At 39.6% G+C, this 21,341-nt stretch overlaps 3 protein-coding genes across 4 annotated transcripts; all 3 read right to left on the bottom strand.

The window, feature by feature from the left end:
- Positions 1-904: 904 nt before the first annotated feature.
- LOC104443283 (beta-amylase 8) lies at positions 905-7,842 on the bottom strand. The gene is made up of 10 exons (XM_010056613.3): positions 7,311-7,842; positions 6,923-7,153; positions 6,498-6,575; positions 6,103-6,306; positions 5,499-5,693; positions 5,142-5,306; positions 3,698-3,958; positions 1,955-2,161; positions 1,625-1,844; positions 905-1,298 (listed from the first exon to the last, which is right to left on the bottom strand). Exons 1-10 carry the CDS (start codon positions 7,719-7,721, stop codon positions 1,267-1,269), a joined length of 2,004 nt encoding a protein of 667 aa, XP_010054915.2. The 5' UTR covers positions 7,722-7,842; the 3' UTR covers positions 905-1,266.
- A 1,892-nt stretch (positions 7,843-9,734) lies between these two features.
- Positions 9,735-14,739, bottom strand: LOC104442332. Of its 2 annotated transcripts, XM_010055722.3 has the most exons (8): positions 14,652-14,739; positions 14,081-14,338; positions 13,244-13,679; positions 12,611-13,020; positions 11,618-11,812; positions 11,342-11,496; positions 10,646-10,756; positions 9,735-10,479 (listed from the first exon to the last, which is right to left on the bottom strand). In XM_010055722.3, exons 2-8 carry the CDS (start codon positions 14,210-14,212, stop codon positions 10,398-10,400), a joined length of 1,521 nt encoding a protein of 506 aa, XP_010054024.2. In that variant the 5' UTR covers positions 14,213-14,338; positions 14,652-14,739; the 3' UTR covers positions 9,735-10,397. The 2 variants fall into 2 exon arrangements, with proteins under 2 accessions (XP_010054024.2, XP_010054025.2); XM_010055723.3 differs by lacking the exon at positions 14,652-14,739 and having other exon boundaries at positions 11,342-11,475; positions 14,081-14,620.
- A 4,554-nt stretch (positions 14,740-19,293) lies between these two features.
- LOC104443284 (patatin-like protein 2) lies at positions 19,294-21,130 on the bottom strand. The gene is made up of 6 exons (XM_010056614.3): positions 20,999-21,130; positions 20,727-20,908; positions 20,415-20,601; positions 20,122-20,283; positions 19,692-19,994; positions 19,294-19,566 (listed from the first exon to the last, which is right to left on the bottom strand). Exons 1-6 carry the CDS (start codon positions 21,128-21,130, stop codon positions 19,294-19,296), a joined length of 1,239 nt encoding a protein of 412 aa, XP_010054916.2.
- Between the last annotated feature and the right edge of the window lie 211 nt (positions 21,131-21,341).

The following is a 21,341-nucleotide window of genomic DNA, read 5'->3' as shown; positions in this document are numbered from 1 at the left end:
GCTGACTGCGAGACAATGTCTGCACAGCCTCTTTAGAGGCATTTGATTTCCATAGGCGGCCAAAAGTTTAGATGCTACGTTTTGCTGAAAGGGGAGGTAAGCAAAGACAGCACGGTCGAGAAAGGAAAGGCTCCACGTTCTCCAGGTGGTTGATCTGAGGATGCTAGCGACTGCTTCGTTTCATATGGCGAGATTCTTTTCCTCTAGTCTTTTGCATGGTATGTAGAATTATCTTTAAAATATCGGGGAATCCTACAAAAACATGACCTCAGAAGAAAGACGTGGCCGGTAGGCGGATGGTCTTTGAATTTAAGCATTAACTTTTGATTTAAAATGCATATCGCGTGAGCAGATGCGATTTGATGTATCCTCGATGGTTCCTTTCCGACCGAAAGTTTTCTTTGCCAGTCTTCATCTGTTCAAGTTATGATTTCCTAGACCGTGACCGCAATAAATATGTTAATCTTATTAGTATTACTCCGCGTACAAGTTCTACATGCCTTTGTATACCATCAACAATCGACAAAATCTTCCCCCCCATCAAATGCGTTCGACTCCTTGGGCGACCGCGCATGAGCATCTCTGGCGGGGGCATCTGTTCCGACTGACTCGTTTCTTCTCGCTTTCTTCTTGAGAAAACATTACATTATTGCTTTGTTAGATTTTTGAACGGATAAGTGTATCCAGAAGTACCAAAATTTGTTGTAAAAGCGTAATTGAATTCTAATAAGCTAATCTATTTTTAGTGATCGAAAATGCTGACCCGGCAGGATTTTACTGTTTTAGAGCACGTGGCCAAAGTACCAAAACTAAGCGTTTTCCCAAATTTATCTTTCTGTGCCAGGTTAAATGAAGGGGTTTTTCCAAATTTATCTTACCCGAAGAGGATTAGCGCCCCTCAAAATCCTAGCAAGTTCCCTCTGTTTCGTACTTCATTACGTTGCCTAAACAAAGAAAACATATCCTTCCGGCATCTGTCCAGGCTCCCTCTTAAGGTTGAGATAAAACTTAGCTACGATCAAAGACGTAAGTTGAGGGAAGCCGAAAAGGTCAGAAGACTCTGCTACTTCTGCTAATATTTTACTCTTGCTTCTCCCCAGATGGCTGGGCATTGGTCCCGACAGCTGGAACCGATGTGGATATGAATCAAACTTCCAAAGAAATGGGGAAGAAGGTAGTGCCCTGTTCGATGCATTAACATGGTAATACATCTTTCTAAGGGGTATTTGCCTATTCGCGAGCATACAATGTGGCGTAGTCAATGCTTCAACATGGTAGTAGATCTTCCAGAATTCCTCCTGTGGATCAAAAAAGAAAGCTTGTTACAAACGGACAATATCTTGAGGGACTCCATCCTATTCTCAAACACGAGGAAAGCTTTCCTTAGATAGATACTGAACTTGAATACATTCCAAACATGGTTGCCAATTTCTTAATTGGCGATGTCCTATTTACTAACTCCCAAGTGACCCACTAACATCGATTCTTGGTCTCCAAAATTAAAAATGAAATGTTCATTGAATGACAAAAATAGAAAACTGATCCTCATTTCTCTAACTCAATATCCTTAAAGTGTACTTCTATTCATCTGAGAGCCGGGAAAAATTCCTCTTAAAATTCTTACCACGCATGCATTTGATGACAAAGTCCAGCTCTGAGAAACCCATTGCGCTTTGAACTAGAGAAGATGGCTGATGATACACGAAGAATGAGAAATGGTGGCGATCAGGATCATTTCTTGGCTTTGCCATTTCAACTATTCTCATGAACCCATCTCTATCATAACATGATGGTGCATTCTCGCCTGCTACTGCTAAACCTCGATCCCATGCAGAATTTAAAACCTGCATATGTAGAGGCAATCCATAAAGGCATTTCAAGAGAGTTAGAAAATAACTATACAAACTTGGTAAGATAGCAATTTTTCAGGACAAAAAGCAAATAAGATCAACACCTGCCAATTTAAACCTTCTGGATCTGCAGAACTTTCATCAATTTCCTGACTATGTAAACCCAAGCAAACAAACTTCAGTGTCACAGAATGTCTCTTAAGAACTTCAAAAACAGGAGAATAGCCATCCTGATTCGTAGGGTTATAGTATCCTGCTGTTAACTCTGCTGCATGACTAGCTGTCTTGTGCCACCAATAAACTGCAGGAACCTGCAAATTGCATTGTTTTTCCACATTATAACTTGCTCATAATTCATCTTTGCATTATACTTCTTGCACTTAATGCATATAAAAACAGAACACAAAGAAAGAAACAAGATGCATCCATCCGTTTGAACTTCAAGTATAGGTTCAGATAGGCTCAGGGTTCAAAAAAACTATATTGATGATTATCGTGCAGATTCAGCAGAAAAGTGCATTGGAAGCCTAAAATCTTATTGTGCAATTGAATCCTACGCATTTCGATTGATGCAATCAAGTTCAACATTCTTTTTGAAAATTACACTTTAGTTTTCGATCCTTTGTAAAAATGTAATCAAGACCTCACAAAAATTGCCTGTCTGCCAGGTGGAAATGGCTTACACGACAACTTCTGAGGCAGCCACAGATGGAAATCGAAAACATGATGGTTGAGACTTGACTGCAGTTTTCTGAAAAGGTTAGCACTTGATCACACCAATTAAAAGGCTAAACAACTGATGACACAAGGTTCTCAACTTTTATTATACTTTTTGACAAATTCGACTGATGACACCAGGGCGAGACAAACCAATATCCCTTATGCCAGGACTTGGCAGCAAGAAACTTCCTGATAAAATTTAATATGTAAGCAATTGTGATAAATTTGCTCATTTGTAATCTGAAAAGGAAGATTCATCAACTGCCTAGAACCTCTTAGAACCCATAAGGCATGAAAGACCCTAATAGGGACCATAATAGTACAAACTACCGGAAACGGAGATCTTCATGTACATTGAAGGGTGAAATGAGCACAAGCCATTTTAGGCATAACTCGCAAAAATTGGCAGTTGTGAAGTAGTAGGTGGCTGCCAGGACTGCAAATTTGGAGGTTGGTCAAAAATTTTCTCAAAGAAATGAAAACTCCCCACTGTCAAACAAAACTGAATTTTTCTTTTTTCTCTTTTTAATTATCTCTGATGTGGAGGTTGTTGTTGAAGGGTTTCTAGAGTGATTAAAGCAGGCGAGCCTGTGACACTTTGGTCTCAAAATATGTTGTTCTAACCTTTAGCCATCCACTTTTATGAAATTCATCTATTTGTTGATCTGTTTAGCACCTTTCGCATGTTCAATGTTTCGTCATTGTTGTTCTTGTTCTAGAGGCCTACTTTTAATATTTTAAAATTGAATAATCCAAATTTCTAAAATTTGTGGTCAATGAAGTGAAAGAGAAATGATAATTCAGTCGGGTGATGTTTGGAACCAAACAAAAGTGCCAAATTGAGTTCAGTTTCACTTCCCTATTCAGTTGAATTTGGTTTCCGAATTTCCCAAATCAAATCTCTTTAATAGGATTTGGAGATCCAAGCTGAACTAAATTGAACCGTGCTCACCCTCTGTGCAGCACTGAACAAAACTATGGGTTGCACTAGGATTCCATAATGCGTAGGATATAAGTCTAGCTTATGATATCAGAAAGGTTAACAACAACACTGCTATAGAACCATGGATTTACCAATCAATGGGAATGTAGCTAAATATTTAAAGAAAAGAACATATTGAGTCTACCTTTACAATGATATTAGCCTCCTCGAATGCAAGATTAGCAAGGGACAGAACGCTATCAGCATGGTCCATCAGAGTCTGTGCATACCAGTGGAGGAAGAAACGCCCATAATAGCTATCATAATCCCCTCGTTCACAGAAAAACCCTGTCTCATGAGGCCTAGAATTATATTGACCAGCATTGTCAGGCCCCCTAGCCCAAAAGGAGTGCCCACGCATTTTAGCTGCTTTCCGCAAATTTTGCTGTAAATACTTATCATAACACTACATCACAGATTCACATTGAAGTTTATGTTAATAAAAATGAAGAGGCTTAGTGCTAATAGGACTGAAAGAAATGAAGCCCAGCAGCTGCTCTAAGAAATAGATAAAGCAATTGCCCACAGGATAAGAAGCATTTTATGAAGAATTATCATGGCTTGCAAAAGGACTTTGAAGGTGGAGTTCAACTTAGATTTTATAGCTGCAAACCAAGTTTGTTACTGTTCCTGAGGCTTGTTTTTCTTATTTTCTCTATCAGGAGCTTTATTACCATGAGCAGCACGTGCGGTCACTTCGTGATGGTTATGAGTATGCCACAACAAATCTTTCACTTACATGAGTCACTGAAACAATATTGGTTAGAGACTCTATCACCTCGAACCACTCTCAAGGGTAGAGGCTTCGACTTTTAGGCCATCATTAATGATTTACAGAAATTGAGTGAGCCAATCTCCACAAAATGAAAGCAACCTTTGCCAGTAGCAATGACCTGGCTACACTTTCCACCTAGTAATAACTATTATATCCTCATCTCTTTTCTTTTTTCTTTTTTTCTTTTTTTTTTTTCTCTTTTTTTAACTTAGAAGTGATTGTAATTAGTTATGGCACTAGGCTACAAATTTCAGGTCTATTCAAAAGATAATGCACAAAAGGATGAACTGATTCACTTCCTAATCCAAGTTTTGATCAGCTTAACTTTCATAGATACACTAGTTCATCTGGATTTTCCAATGTAAGGATTCACAAGTGAAGGACTGCTGCAGAAATGCATGTTTTGCTTATATAGTAATGTTGAAGCCAGCTTATAACAAGCATCAAAATTTGACCTCAAAAGTATGCCCTAGCTCAAAGCTCTCAATATTTGTCAAAATCACAAAAGAGAAGGAAATGCAGAATGATTGTACCCATCACGACATCCGTGCAACACGCACTGTTCTACTAACCAATGTGAGAGCAGGAGGCAACTAAACAACACCAATCTGAGGATGTACCATGATAGAGATCCAGACTGATGGTCATTCAATCTATGGGGTATTAATTGTACTTAAAACTAAAACATGGTACATTAGGAGATTCAACTATGACGATAGTCATTCTTCCTAGATGTATTTCCCAGACACAGCCTAAGAACTTCCAACAATACACCAATTGAAAAAGAAGGAAATGTACACTGTGCAACCAATACCTGAAATTCACCAACACCGGGGTACCTCCATCCCATCCTCTCTGGAAAAGAAGGATACTTAAGTTCCCCATTTGGTCCCAATCCAATTTCAACCGCAGTAATGAGACCCTCACAGAAAAAGTCATCAAACTCTGTTCGGAAGCTTCTCATTAAATCAAAATATACCTGCATGTATTACCCAATCCATAAAGAACTGTCAGGTATATTATCTGTACCTCCATAACTTATGCACAGCAGGTTTGCAACAGAAAAAACTCTTAGTTTACAAATAATTTTCTTGCAAAGAAATATCTATATGAATATAAATAAAAGATGAACAATTGGTAAGTATTGAGAGGAAATTGAAGTATTACATACCTCAATAGCAGTCCTTCCCTTAAGCACTCGTTCTTTGTCAATGCCCCAACTCAAGCATTCAGTGTTTCTCCTTCCTTCGCGGTCTGCAAAGAATATATCCTCGTTTTCCTTTCCAATCTCCAGAACCCACTGAGGGAGAGAGACTGAGAAATCACCTGAATCATTTCCTCCATACTCATGAAATGCCAACACAACCTCCAAGATTGGGAAAACATATCAAAATACATTCACTCCATCAGAGAAAAATATTTTGACACATAAATGCAGACAAACAACTATATATTGGATCTGAAATACAAGGATAAAAAGTATTAATCTCCATAAATATATAAAAGTTGGCAAATCCTTTAAAGACCAGACAAGGAGCCAAACCCAACTTGAGATACAAAACAGAAAAAACATAATTCCTGCTCTTGCTCAAACAAAAACCGTTCTGGAGCAACATTCTCGAAAAACGGAAAGATAGAATTTTACCATCCAAAATAATAAAGACAATTATGAATTGGAACTTTAAACTGAAATCAACAAAAGACACATAAAATGAAAATTTAAATGAACACAAAAGATCAAAATTATCATTTGATAGATAGAGGCTTACAGCTACCTGCAGTTTCAGCTTGAATTCCCTGATGATGTGGAATAATTCTCTATAACCAGACCAGACATATCTCTGAGGATTCCAGCCTTCAACGATACCCCACCAACAATCCACAACAACACCATCTGCATTTAATGACTTTATATGATTTAGCTCTTGTCTCACGACCTCCTGATCAACCAGCTGACAGTAATTGTTGATGGTACCGTCCTGTCACAGGAGCTCAAGTGTCTTGGTATGAATATATAGAGTAATCTCAGATTATAAATAAAAAGATATATCTTTTTGGAAGAGAAAAATATTAAAATAGCAAACAGACAGACAAAAAAAAAAAAAAAAAAATCAAAATTTTCTCTTGTGAATATCAATACATTACAGGCTGAAGTAGGAAATGTACTTACTAGTTTCACATAAACTGGAACAAACTCTGTGTCTGTAAACACATTTTGATGGTCCACAGAACTGACATCATGAATTAGCTGCACATATTAAATAACCTATTAGATATCTTATTTTCTTATGGATCAAGAATGAAATCAACTGCTTACTGAAGAAAAAAAAAGTTATTTTTAATCTGGCAATTCGATAAAAAACTAATCATATTCAAGTTAGACAGCAACAACCCATTATTGAGTTGTGGACCAGCTAACTTAACAACAACAAAAAAAAGAGCGCCTTTAGTGAAAAAAGATTGATTTGTGAGATTCTCTTCCAATTTGATATCAGCTGTGTTCGCTTGCTTAACCGAACTGTTTCCATTCTTCAACAAATTATCATCAACGCGATGATGGTTATGACCCCCATGATTGCAGTAAAAGGATGATACCTGCTCAGCATCCAAGCATTCGATGACTGAATTGATAGGACTAGCGTTGCCATATTTCACACTCTTCGGATCCTTCTCAGCAATCACAACGGAATCAAGAGAAGCAGGGGACAAGCTCTCGTCCATCCTCATAACAGCAGAAGGCTGGGAATCCAAAGTCGTCTTAACACCATAACTCTTCAAAGAAGCCGCAGACGCAGGGCTATCCATCGACCTAGCAGAAAATGTCGCCTGTCGCCACACAACCAGCACCATCACATCAGAAGCAAAAGCAATCTCTTTCGATCCCTCCACTTTCTCCCGTAATTCCACCTCAATTCCTGTCAAGACATCGCGCGGACGCGACGGATCGAGCAATGAAGGAGGCAAAAATCGGTGAGGACCGTACCAGCTGAGAAGGCGGCGGGGACTGCCGGTACGTGGTGCCGTCGGCCTCGACCGTCCAGCCGGCCTCGCGGGCGAGGGCGGCGAGGACGTCGTTCATGTCCGCGCGCGCGGGGAGGGGGAAGTTGCCGTACTGGCGGAGCCCGGCGAGCATCCGGCTGGTGATGGCGCGGCGGTGGCGCTCCCGGAGCTTGGTGCGCTCCTTCTCCTTCTCCCTCTCCCTCTTCCCCTTGCCGGGGACCGCCGTCGCGGCGGCCGCGGCGGTGGCGGCGAACCCGCGAGGGCGGCGCTGCTGCTGCTGCTGGGGAGGGGGAGGTTGGGGGAGGTGAGGGTGGGGGAGGAGGACGTCGGGAGGGTGGTCGGTTTGGGGGTTGTTGATGAGGTCGTCGGAGAAGCCGCCGGCGTTCGAGTTCATCGTCTTTTCTCTCCTCGAACGGAAGCTCCGACCAGCTCTCCGTTCTCTTACCTTTTTCTCTGCAAATTTCTCGCTTCGATTGTTGCTGAGAAGAGGAGGTGTCTGTCGGGGATTCTCTGGTCTCTAGACCGGTTTAAATGTTTTTTTTTTGTTGTTGTTGTATGTGAACCGATTTAAATGGTTGAACCGTTTCGGTTTTGATTTTTATTTCAGGACTATTTTGGAATAAAGGGAAAATTGTCAAAAATTCTTAAACATATTGCACTTTTACCAATTCGACATAAATCTTTTAACTTTCTTGATTGAGTCATAAATCTTTTTACTTTCTTGTCGATTCACCCATTTTGGTAATTTTAACCTAAAATGCGCGACGTGGATCTTAACAAATTGCCACATAGTGTCGATATTGACGTTGACAGTTTTTAATAATATTTTAATATTTAAAAAAATTGAATTTTTTTGAATTTTTTCCCTTTTTCCTTTTTTTTTTTTAGCTTTTTCCTTGGCCTTTTCCGATGGCCCAGGCCATCGCCCACAGGCGATGGCTAGCCACCGCCAAAGCCAGTTGGGTGGCCTCGCCTGCCACAGGCGAGGCCTGGCCAGGCGAGGAGGAGCACCGGTGAGAGGAGCCCTCACCTAGGTGTGGCCCGACAAAGGTCGCCTAGACGAGGCCAACCCCTCGTCGGGCGACGGCGACATCGAGCAAGGCCACCTTGGCCCCGGCGAGGGCTGGCCTCGCCAGATCTGGCAAGGGGAGCCCTCGCCCTCACCCCGGTGAGCGTCAACCTCGCCCAAACTAGATCTAGCGAGGGGAGCCCTCGCCCTCGCCCAGACCAGATCTGGCGAGGCCGGCCCTTGCCCCTGGTTGGACAAGCATCGGCTTGTGGCCGGTGGCTAGCCGTTGCCCACCCACCCAGGGGCAAGGCCGATGCTCGCCTGGGCGAGGGTGAGCTCCAGCGAGGACTCCCTTTACCAGATCTAGTGAGGCGGGCCCTTGCCGGGGCTAGGGCAGCCTCGCCCGGCGTTGCCATCACCTGGCCGATGCCTGGCAAGGCCACCCTGGCTTGGGGGAGGGTTAGCCTCATCTAGGCAACCCTTGCCAAGCCGTGCCTAGCCAAGGGCTCCCCTCGCCAGTGCTCCTCCTTGCCCAGCTAGGCCTTGCCTGTGGCAAGGGAGACCAACCGAGTGACTATGGCCGATGGTCAGCCATTGCCTATGGCTGGCCATCGGAAAAAAGGCCAAGGAAAAGGCCCAAAAAAAAAAGGGGAAAAATAGAAATAATTCAAAAAAATTATTAAAATATTATTAAAAATTGTCAACATTAGTGCCGGCAATCCTACATGGCACCGCCAACGTCCACGTCACCATTTTCCGGCCAAAATTGGCCGGATGGATTGAATCGTTAAGCAGTAAAAAGATTTATGACTCAATTGGCAAAGTTAAAAGATTTATGACTGAATTTGTAAAAGTGCAATAGGTTTAGAACTTTTTTGGACAATTTTCCCTAGAATAAATGGCTTTTTTTTTTTTTTTCGATTCGAAAGAACAAATGATTTGAAACCCATTAAATTGTACTATCAACATGCTAAATGAGAAGAGTGTAACGACTTTCCCTGAAAAGGGGGCTAAAAGAGGGTTGTTTAGAAAATAGAATTTGGTCGAATGTCGATTATACTCAATTTAAATGTTTCAATCATATAATCACTCAAACATTTGACTTGATCTCCATTATCATCCTGATAATGCTATTACAAAGTGAAAGATTCTTGAATGGACCATATCCGTTGCAAATCCGGATGAACTGCAACCATGGTAGTTTTCATTATTTACAACAATAATTTCGTGAAGGCACTCTTGGGTAATTTTTATTCACATAACTTAATAACAGATATTGAGAATCAAAACACTTAAAAATTACCACTAATGGTAGAGAGATGGCAAGTCCCTCATCCGATCCTACAAGCTTACGCCTTCGATTGGAAAACTCGAAAATTAGGAAGAAATTAACGGATCAAAAGATAAAATACCGAAGAAATTAGTCATAAAGAAGAGAGGGTTGACATTGTTTGATCCAGTAATGTCTCGTTCATTTCGTGAAATACTCCCCAAACAAGAAGGCATCAAGGGATCGCACATGATACAGGGATAGCAAACACATTCGGCTTCAAGCGTCGAGTCGCTTGATGACCGCTACTATGCTGGAGTCGAAAGTGAATTGAAGCTGAATAAAAAGACCCATCTTGAGCACTGAACTTGCATATGAACACTATGCAAACATTGTGGATTCCCTATTTTAATCTCCGGTATCAATGCAAAAAGGGTAAAGAATTTCTGCCGGTCATTCATGATTAGACGCCGGCAATTTCCCTGACAATCATGTCAACAACCCAAAAAGCCAGCATCTTCATTGAGGGAATGATGGAGCAGAAGACTATAAAAGAGGAAACCCTCTCTCTCTCTCTCTCTCTCTCTCCCTCTCTCTCCACAAGGAGATCTGCAGATGGCAAGTAGTTCAGTCCATTCCTACCAGTAGTGGATTTCTCAATAAATCGAAAGCCAACTGCATACTGGTGGAAAATGACTGAACTTAACAATGAGTCGCGCTTTACTGTCAATCCTCGGGAGTCTGCATAGCCTTTCACCGCCAAGCGCAGAAAAAGGCTATAATCTTCATTATCAGATAGCTAACTGATTCGCTTCATCTTCAGCAGAAAATGAATCCGACCGGCATATATCCCCACGACAAAGTGGACATACCCTGTGGAACATGTACCCATCAATATTATTTAGCCAGCCATGGCAACTAATTAAAAAACTAGTATATGGGGTAGGCTGGAGAAGATAAACTCTGTCCCTCTTGGTAGCACACCGACTGCAGAAGTGCTTAATGCGAACACGGTTACTAACCGTAGCCAGAAACGTACCTGTGAATCTCCTTAAGCCATTTGTCTACACATGTCCTATGAAACTCATGATTGCATGGAAGTATTCGCATACTGTCACCATCTTCATACTCCACAAGGCATATGTAACATCTGTCGCATTTTGCATGACACAGAAGGCATTATGAGGGCCAGACTCCAGAAACTTGAATACAAATCAGATGTAAGTGCCAGTGAAACATCGTGGCATGTTTTAAACTTAAGAACTTCAAAAACACAAATTTATCAGGAAAACACTCAACTCAAAGAAAAGAGAAGACCCGCAAAATCAAACAAATTCACCAGTAATACTTATTGATAGGAAGAAGTGCACATAAGCATGTGCACGCACAGATGCAGGCAAGAGGGCAGACGCACAGATACATACATAGATACACGCATGACTACAAATGATGTCCATCCACCCAAGCATATAGTCAAAACAGGTGATTCTCTAAAAAAATTTATATGATTCAACAGCAATATACCAAATTTAATTAGAAGCTACGACTCTAGATTGCACTAAATACTAAATCATAATAAGATGGTAACACATTATTAGATATATTAATATCTAGGAGAATATGCTTTTGGAAGGGGAAACCATGACTTAACATACAGAATGGGCAAACTAATGGTTCATCCACAAAAGACTAGAAATGTTGGTTAAGGCTCATGAGTAGAATAAACAAGACATACTGTGCAGCCTCTTCATTCTGATTCTTTTGCAACTTTTTGTACAATCTGGTTGGCAGAGAATCCACAACTTCATTGGGTGCAGGAACAGATCCAATTGAAGACACAGAAGGCCGGGAGGATAAAACAACGGATTGCTGGTGAATTTCATCCAGAACCTAAGTAAATTAAGTATGAAAATATTCAACTTAAACAGATAACGATAACCGACCAAAAAAAAAAAACAGATAACGATAAATTCGTAAAAAGTACTATAAAATGGTAATCAAACTTAAGTACCTCAAATAAAGCTTCAGCCAGCATTACGATTCTTGATATGCTAGCCCTAGCATTAGCATCATCATTTGAAGTGGCATCACGAGTACTGCTACGACATGTGCAGCGACCTGTCCTATGCTGACCAGATAGAATGCAAGATCTCTCATGGCCAGACAGGTTCTCAAAACGGCTTCCTAATCTCTGTAGAGCGCGAACCTACAATATTAAAGATGTCCCAGGGGATTTTAATCTAATTTCAGCTAGGTAAGAAGAAAATGGATAATGATACCATGGCCTAAGATCAACAACTATCCAGCGAATTCAAAAAATAGCCTGAACACGTGATGGTGTTCAGGTAACATACAAGCAGATGCTGTACATGGTTCCCCTAATTCAAGCATTGCATATTACCTAATTCTAACCAGTAGACTTTAACTTGTGCTTCCCTACATATATGACTGGAAAATTTCAGGACAAGGAAGATTTGCAGATCGATGGATAAGCATTTTAGAGGTAACTATGGACGTGAAGGTGAAACTAGTCAATTGACCACACTTTATGTGGCTTCGTTCAACTCAACTAGAGTGACTAAGAATGACAATGACAAATGAACTACAATGGAGAAAAGAATGACTCATACAAATAAAGCATAAAATACCCATAATGCAAGATTTTGGATTAAAAGAATTTCACAATTCAATGCATATCCTACAAAGGCATCGAAAAAGTTATTTCTTGAAAAGTAAAAGCACTAGATATCTGTAATATTGCAAAAACACTTTGATAATAGCAAACCTCGAAATACGAAAAGGTCATTTATTACTTTCATGCCTTATGTCATTCCCAAACCTTTTGTTACTCTTCCTTTCATAATGAGAATCAAGATGACATGAATGGACTTTGCAGTACCATATATAGATGATAAATGCTCCCCTGTCACTGTAAAAATTATTTACCTTGTTGAATAGTAAGAATACACAAACATCAAGAAAGGAAAGAAGAAATTTTACTCACCTGAGAACGTATTCGCCTCCGACGTTCAAGGAAATCTGTCCGATGTTCCAATAAATCACGGTACCTAGCCTCCCTTGATCGCGTTGCCTCTATGTCATGATCTTGGTTGTTAAATAAGGTGCGAGACAGGCCAGAAGGAGAGTATCCTGATGTCGATGCAGATGGTGCTGAAATATCAGCAGGGGCTGAATCTGTCGTCTCAACACTCAACACCTGTCCTTCACTACCTTCAGTATCATTTCTCACCTCTCCAAGCTGCATTGCGCCAAATGACAATTCAGATAATGATGATCGACGGAGAACTCTATCACGAAGCCTTCCCACACTGAGGGTTCTACTGAAACGGACATTCCTTTCAACAGGTTCGCGAGCTGTGGCTCGTCTTTCAGGAAGTCCACTTTCTACATTCCCTGGTTCAATAAATGTTGATGTAGAACATTGAGTTTGGTAGGTCAACCCCAATTTCGGCATTGCTAACATCACTAACTAAGTAATGTGTGCAAAAGATTGAAAAAATTGGCTAAGTAATCATTCAAACAATCGGATGACAGGATTTGACCTGTTAATTGGCAGTGTGTGCATTGCATTTTGTGTCACTTCTAGTCATAAAAAACATAGGACCAAAGTAACTACCTTGTTGAGATCCATTCAAATTCACCAACCCACTGGGAGGTGATCCATGCAAATGAAAGTCCTCTTCATTGTCCTCTACTGTAAGATTTGTTGGAGAGAGATTATAATCCCTTGAAGATCGTACGCTGGTTGCTCTGCTCAGTCTGAAGCTCACGTTGCCAGGAAAAAAACTAAAGCGAGAAAGGAAGCGATTGGCAGGATTTGAGGACTGAGTCGAAGAAGCTTGGATAGAGCTACTTCCAGCGCTAGCAACAGGACCGACCCCACTAGGTTGGTTCCATTCTTGAAACTCATTATCAGAGGACATACAAGACATATCAGTTGAGGAATCAACTTCAGCTTTCCTGTGACATTCGACCTTAACCTCATCCCTCACTGTTCCGTTGCGGTTTGTAAAAGAACCGAAGTCATCATCTTTGTCATGATGTTCGAAAACCTGAAAGAGGACAATCGAGTTAATGACATTCGGAAGATCACACTCTCCCATAAGCCTCTGCGCTCCGGTTTCACCACACAAAGAAGAGAGCTAAAGATATCATGCTCCACAGGGCCAATATAGTCCACCTCCTTCTGATTAAATTGGCCCTCGAAATGCAAGAATCGAAACTGAAGCATAAAAACGAATAGAAACTAACCCAACGGACTGCCTGTCCTAATCGAAATCACTGATTTTCCAGAAATGCAAGCAACCTAGCCAATACAGATCCTTTGCCCAACAAAAACCACACGCAAAATCGAACCCGAAACTAAGCCGCGCATCGAAAATGCAAGCGACAGCAACCCATAAAGATCGAAACGCCGGCTCGATTAGCTAAAGAAAGAAATGGGAACACCCACCTGATCGCCATCGTCATTGTCGTGAGATCCAGAGGGGGTCCCGAGGCAGGACGACTGGAAAACCCTACCTTTCCCTTTGGATCGATCCCTCCGAGGCCGGCTCGGGGACGCCTTGCTAGCGCCCGATCCCATCCGGCGAAATCCAAGGAGTGCGATCACAAAAACGGCTCCAAGAAAAAGGCCAAAAAGGAAAGGAAAAGAAAAGAAAAGAGAGAGAGCAAATTCGCAACCCTACGGCCGCATTCTCGACGCCGGAACCTGTGCAGGATCAAGAATCAAGAATCAAGAAAGCGAGAAAACCCGGGGGTCCATTCGGGTCGCAGATCTGGACGAGCGCACGCGACGGGAACAAAGCAAAAGCATTCATCGAACGATGCCCTTTTAAAGCGCGAGGGGGGTGTAGGAAAAAGCGCTGAAATTTACGGGGCGTGAAAAGAGAGGATTCGAGATGGTGGTGATGAATAATGATGGTGGTGAGGGGGTGTGGAATTAGATGAAGAATGAGACAAATTAACTTGCAGAGAGAGAGAGAGAGATAGAGAGATAGAGGTGAAGAGTAGAGTGCACTCACTCTCGCTGGAGAACAGCGACTGCGGCGAGAGGGACAAGGGGGGGTGGAGAACAAGACAGTGCGTTTTCTCTGCCTGTTTTTCAGGATTCAAATTTTTCGTGTCTTGTTTTGTGGTGACTCGTGCGGGTCCGGGACCAAGCAGCGGATGACTGGTAAGAAAGATTTGCGGCTTCTTTTTCTTTTTTTTTTTTCTTTTTTTCCCTTCAAGTGCATTTTACCGTACCTCACCTCCCAAACGGAACCAACGGCACTTCTGCAAATCGCCTAGAATCCTGTTATAAGGCCTTGTTTTAGTAACCTTTCTCCTCCTCTATTTTTCTCTTCTTTTTTCTCTAAATAAAAAAAACGATAATCCATTTGATAACGTTAATCAATTTTTTTTATTTTATTTCCTGAAACAAATCAATTACCAAGAAATAGATTTGAAATAAGAGTAAGGAGTAGAAAAAACTTACTTTTAATTCCTGAGAACAAAAGGAGAAATAATGTCATTTTAAAAAACAAGCTCAACCTAACGATGCTCGCCTTTATACAATCAATACAAAGTCCGGTCGCCTAACCCAATCCAAGTCCCCATTTTTGGAATAAAAAATTCAAAACTTTAGGAAAAAAATAAGAAATTAGATTTTGAGCAATTCAGCAAGATTTTAGTATTATCTAGTTTAGATTTAGTCTAGCATAAACAAGATTTTGATGAAAATTGAATAAGCTTGTAGAGGTTTAATATATGGATTTTTTAATATTGTTTTCTTTTAGAGACAATACTAGGTCCCGAAAGCTTAGCAAATCCAAAGAGTGTTTGCTCTTCTTCTTATAACTAAAAAAAGCTCAAAAGGTCTATGTAACTATTTATTATCATTGACCAAAGATTTTCTATCAAACTTATTATATTGCGGGCTATAAAGTAGTGTGACTCTTTGTTGCCATTTTCCAACTATTCATTGACTAACTATTATGTTGAATTTACCACCGCACTGAATGGCGCTGCTGGTTTCGGGCTTTCTCCCCCTCACGAAGGGGAGAAGTTTGAATCCCAGTACATCACATGTGGACTTACCCACTTCACGGGGGTGGTGGGTTCCTCTATGGGCCCCAAGGTTTGCCCGCCGATTGTTGACTTACGGGTTTCTCTACGGTCATAAAAAAAAAAAAAAAAAAAAATATTACGTTGAATTTTCTTAGGCTATCTTAAAATATCTTGATAAATTAAATCATTATAAAAGTCCAATTTTATTCAAACATGAAATGTTAAGTCTCCACTAACATTTTTATAATTAAATTAAAAAAAATTAGGAATAGAAATTTTTAGGATCATACCAAATGTAGTTATGTCCTTTATCTATTTTGAGAATAGATATTTTATGCAATTACTAAATACATTTTTCTACTCAGAAACTCATCCAGAAAATAGAAATAGAGAAAATTATTTATGAATAGAGATTCTTTAGGAAACATAAATGTTACCAAATCCACCCTAAGCAACCTATTGTGTAAATTGTAAAGACCTTAAATGCCATACTTGAGATTTCGCAGGTCTAAAGTTATATTTTTCTTTTCTTTTTTGCATTCTCTCATTTTGCAGAAAAGAAAAACAATGGGTAAATATTCATGAATTTGATCGGCGATGACGTAAGAGTTGAGTAACTCGAGTATGGGTTTGAAGAGCTTAGTCACATTGAGCAACTCATTTGAACTCTTTGATATTCTACATTGTTTATATGTGAGATCTTTTTGCACTACTTATTCATATTCTATTTGCCTTACTTGTGAACTCTATTTTCATTTGTGCTCTATGCGAGACCTAATTTTAAGTGGTATTCTCTCTTTTTTTCTTTTTTTGGAGTTTGCACATATATGATAGTTGATAATTGTTCTCTCAATAGATGATCATGCTTATTCATTACCTCTCTTACTCTTACTCTATATTTTGTTTAACCAGTTATGAATGATTCTCTTGAAAATGAAAACCATGAAAAAAAGGAAGATGAATTTTGGCAATTTGTTTTAGTTGCTCAAGCTATAGATGCTTATCAAGCATGATACATTCACCAAAAACCTTGCATGTACAAATAACATGGTTATGAGAATTGATGGGTGAAAATACTAATCAAATAACATATCATAAAATTAGGGGGTTAGTGCCATGATGCATATTCTAACATGGCAAATTTACATGATCAAATAGCCTTAAATTTAGAAAATATATAAGGATGCATCTAATTATTAGGTATGGTGTATTTCTTTCCTTGAGGCATCGTGGTCACGTTTGTTATAATGAAATTAGCCTTTTTTTTAAATTGAGAAAGATTCAACTTTGATTTGATTATTTTCCATTTGATTTTTTTAGCCAAAAAAGAAACGTGACTTTTTTAATTTATAAATTGTCAATACATATCTTTTATATCATACTCAAACACAAATTAAACATAAAAGTTGCGGCAAATTTTTTTTTTTTTTTTTTTTGCGAGTTTAAACATATTAAAATTTATTAGTTGGTCACATTAAAGGACTTTTGAAGTATGTTTCCACTAAATGGTCTCTCTCAAAGTTGCTTTTCAATTATGGTACCAAACAGTTTTTTTTTTTTTTTTTCATGAAAACCCTTTTAGACTAGAGTTTTTTACATCTGCTTAATGGCCTTTTCTAAATACTGAACCACACATAGTCTAAGTAGGCTTACTAGTAAATTAGATGTTGAGTAGGTCGTCAACGCCGTTATTTTCCACAGATAAACACCTGCATTTCGTCATTGCCAGTAAAAACCCCAAAATGTTGACCTAATCGGTAAATACGACGATGTGAACCTTGTAACCAAAAAAATCATTGAATCGGAGCCTTTATTTCGATAAAATCTTAGTCCTCATGCACGGATTTGGCAAGGAGACAGATTTCCCCTTTCCATGGAACAAAGACCTTAAATAAATCCTATAATATATAGAGAGCTCTGCGTTGTTATTTTGGAGAGACTTGAGAGATGTGTATAATTAAGTCAGATTGTTTACCTAGTGTTGTTCACACGTGTTACTACATCAAATTTTATGCGGCATATTATGAACAAAACCATGACGAAATATATGTTTGAGTTACTGATAGAAGTTTGGTGCTATTGGTGAGGCGAAAAATATTTGGAATATTAGTGTCCAATGGAAAAAATGATTGGGATACTTAGTAGGATTTTCCCTCATTTTTATGGTTGATTTTGACTATGAACTTTGCAACTGCTGGAAATGAAAATTTATGATGTATATCTTAAATAGTTCACTAGGCTATGTGAATCACTTGTCAAGAAATAATTGATCACACTAGGTCTAACAGAAAATACAAGTGCCCACACAATTCATGCGTTATAATTGACGTCATCCATCATGACATTCATAAATATACTCTATCCAAAGTTTTTTTTCCCCACAGCAATCCCCTTCCAAAATAAAAGAAATTGAAGAAAGGGTGGACGTCGTATTGCAAATTGAACTGATTGGTAAAGGATTAGATGCACAAACATACATTTCATGGATAATATTATGTATACAAAAATCAGCTTGTAAAATTAGTTTATGAAGTCGGGTGACGTGTTTTTGTTGGGAACTAAATAAAGCCCATTTGTTGAGACACACACGCACTTATATTTCTAATATTATTTAGTTCTAATTGATATCCTGTGCATTCCACGGGCTTGAAAATAATTTTATTATGGTTTAGAGTATAATTTTGTAAAACTATATAAATCTTTAAAAATTTTATCTTTCATGATTTCTACTCTACACTAACAAAAATATATTTATTAATTGAAATTTTAAATAACATATCTTTAAATAACTTTATACATTTCCTTCTACATGTTTTTCAATTAGAGATGTGTTTTTTCTTGTAAAATACGTAAATATAAGTATTGCAACATTGTGTTGTTCTAACTTAACTGAGTGTTAGATAAATAAGATTATGTATTTATTTTGATGTTCCCGAGAGAGTTTGATACTTACTTACTAATTAAGTGAATGAGGAGCTTACGTCTGCAATTTTTCTTTTCTCAAGGGTAAATGGTACGTTGGATACAAGAAAATGTTGCATGATCTTTGATATTTTAAGATTTTTTGTTTCTCCATGGTTTATATACTTGATTATAAATATATGAGCCCATTTCATGTCGTGCGGATCAATCATTTTTCTGCACATAAGTGAATGAAAGAAATAAGTATTGTTTGCAAAAGAAAGAAAAAAGTGGACCTAGTATCAATGGTTCGTTTAGCAGAATGAGAATGTCTACATGCGGATTAGGTTTAAACTAGTCAATAATACCAAAATCAAGGGGAGACCAGAGAGAAACAACATAACTTCGAAGTTTCGTTCCATTACAGTATTGTCGACTTGACCGGCCGTCATGAAGAGACGACTTTTTATTCAACTATGCAAAACATCATGAGAACATCTATTTACGGCTAAAAAGAATCTCAAGGGCATTTTCCCTCTCCTTATTATACTAAAAAAAAATTATCCCCCACACCATTCCGTTGGGATTTTTATTGATATACACAAGAATAGTAAAGAATTAAGGAGTCCGATCCACTACTTTCCAACTTTGACTGGTATATGTCATTGTAGTAGTTTGGTGCTATTAGAACTTAGAAAGCTCGAGACATCAAGATCATGCGGCTGATGAAGCGGGAGGGTTCGCAAAGTGAGCACGTTCGTGAGGAGACTGAGCAAGGCGAAGCTTCTTCTCTTCGGAAAGTAGCTTGGCGAACCTTTTGAGAGCTTCTTCATTAGTCTCTCGATTCAGCGGCTCCAAGGTTCCGGTGTCCAGATTAACGCTAGACACCGGCTTCTTCAGTAGTCTTTCCCCTACTTTGATGAGATCATTCATGTTCTTCTTTGTGGCTATATCCACCGAAGCTACAAGTCCACTCAACCTATCGTCCTACAAAAATAATTGAAAATAGAGATCAACATCTTATATAGGCAAAATAACAGTTAGGGGGTAAACATATGCACATGTACATGTTCCTACATATATATGCCCTATTTATACTAGTATTCATATACCTGGATGCGGAGATAGCTATTTCTGGAATGAAGAGCTTGGAAAACAACAGAAAGATGGAGATCAACCATATCTGCACTTGCTTGGGTGAAAACGTTAACCAGAGGCGTGGACCCTCCGCTCATTAACCAACCAATGATTCCCCAGTTTGCTGCTTCATGTGCAGTGTACCCCTCTTCAGATTTTGGCGAACCGGTTCCCAAAGATATCACCAGAAAACGCCCGTAGTCCATCGGCTTTATAGGAAAGAAGTCTGGGCTCCTCCTGCTTATGTCTTCCGTCACTTCACTTACTGCAACTAAAGTCTGCATACCATTCACAGCAATAACAGTAAGTTTTCCTAGTCATCACATATATTAACATTCAAGTTGCTGCCTGCACAATTTATTTATCGTCACAGTGGAGTAATATTTTTTTCTTTTTTGTACTCACCGGATTATTTGCAGCCACCCCACCATCTATAAGATTGAACTCTCTCACTGCTCCTGAGTGATCAATGGTTTTGAAATAATGGGGAGGGAGATAAGTTGGTGCAGCCGAAGTCGCGATGCATATATCAGAGAGCAAGGCATCTATGGATGGTTTGTTCTTCACCTGTCCAAAACAAATGATACGAGAGCATCATTTGTCAGATGATGATAAAAAAAGGTCCAACATACAAAAAGGCGATCGAGTAAATATAATTGGTGAGGGTGTGCGCTATAACGTAGTGCCAGGATGCACACCTGGTAGGTAGAAAAGATGGTTGGCTGGAGACGCTTGATGTCAAAAGTTGGGATCACGACATGGGTTAATGTCTGGTGCAACCTTGTATCCCTTAGTTTTTCCCTCACAAGGCTATGAAGGTATTTGCCATCATACCTTGGTCTTGTGAGCGTCTTCATCATCTTTGTGAAAGGAGCTAATGGACAACTGCAGCGCAGTGGATTAAGAATTGAAAGGAGAAGTTAGAATCTTGAGTCCCCCAAGATGTAGTAATCATATAGAGGAAGCTTCTGACATGATGATGAGGACAAGAAGAGAAACTAAATTCAGACCTGTCCTGAGGGAAGATTTTAGGGCCATTTTCAAGGTAGAAGTCCTCGATGTCTTTGGCAGCGAACATGGGACGATTCTTTTCATTAGGGCTGGTCAGCATGGCAGTCAGAAGACCCCCTGTGCTTGTTCCTGCTATCACATCGAAATAATCCGCAAGTCTTGCATCTTTACCATCCAGCTTCTACAAAATGGATTCAGGCATATTGTTAAATTAGAACGACATGCAAAACAGATACCAACTATGCACGCAGCATTAGCATTAGTTCAATACTTGAAGTTCAGACTCTAGGAAACTTAGAATAGTAGCGGGAACAATCCCTCTTATCCCTCCACCATCAATGCTGAGAATTGTAACTAGGTTTCCATTAGTGGGAGGTCGAAGGGATATGCTCGTTTCTTCCATTACACTAAGTGAGGCCGTCTAATCAAGAGAAGGGAAGAGGTGAGGAGCGAGAGAGAGACAAAATGCTTTTTAAGGATCAAGCTAAAGATTTGAGGCTGAAGAGATCATGTAAAGTTCTAAAGTTACCGGTTGGGTTTTCTTGGATAAGGAATGGGTATTTATAGGTCCTCCATTCCTCAAATTCAAACGTTTAAGCGTGTCAGTGCATATC

This window comes from Eucalyptus grandis, chromosome 2 (assembly GCF_016545825.1).
Source record: "Eucalyptus grandis isolate ANBG69807.140 chromosome 2, ASM1654582v1, whole genome shotgun sequence".
Classification (NCBI taxonomy): Eukaryota; Viridiplantae; Streptophyta; class Magnoliopsida; order Myrtales; family Myrtaceae; genus Eucalyptus; species Eucalyptus grandis.
The sequence above is the reverse complement of the archived record's forward strand: the minus strand, read 5'-3'. Positions and strand labels throughout refer to the sequence as shown.

What these genes read in the sequence shown, in the direction of transcription:
- LOC104443283 (XM_010056613.3), bottom strand. Translation starts at nt 7,721, where the DNA reads ATGAACTCGAACGCCGGCGGCTTCTCCGACGACCTCATCAACAACCCC. An exon ending in AATGCTTGGATGCTGAGCAG is followed by an intron (nt 6,576 to 6,922) that starts GTATCATCCTTT and finishes TAATATGTGCAG; the next exon opens with CTAATTCATGATGTCAGTTC. An exon ending in AGGCTAATATCATTGTAAAG is followed by an intron (nt 2,162 to 3,697) that starts GTAGACTCAATA and finishes TGCAATTTGCAG; the next exon opens with GTTCCTGCAGTTTATTGGTG.
- LOC104442332 (XM_010055722.3), bottom strand. Translation starts at nt 14,212, where the DNA reads ATGGGATCGGGCGCTAGCAAGGCGTCCCCGAGCCGGCCTCGGAGGGAT. An exon ending in ACAATGACGATGGCGATCAG is followed by an intron (nt 13,680 to 14,080) that starts GTGGGTGTTCCC and finishes GTCCTCTTTCAG; the next exon opens with GTTTTCGAACATCATGACAA. An exon ending in GGAGGCGAATACGTTCTCAG is followed by an intron (nt 11,813 to 12,610) that starts GTGAGTAAAATT and finishes TTAATATTGTAG; the next exon opens with GTTCGCGCTCTACAGAGATT.
- LOC104443284 (XM_010056614.3), bottom strand. Translation starts at nt 21,130, where the DNA reads ATGGAAGAAACGAGCATATCCCTTCGACCTCCCACTAATGGAAACCTA. An exon ending in AAAATCTTCCCTCAGGACAG is followed by an intron (nt 20,602 to 20,726) that starts GTCTGAATTTAG and finishes ACTGCGCTGCAG; the next exon opens with TTGTCCATTAGCTCCTTTCA. An exon ending in ATAGCTATCTCCGCATCCAG is followed by an intron (nt 19,567 to 19,691) that starts GTATATGAATAC and finishes TTATTTTTGTAG; the next exon opens with GACGATAGGTTGAGTGGACT.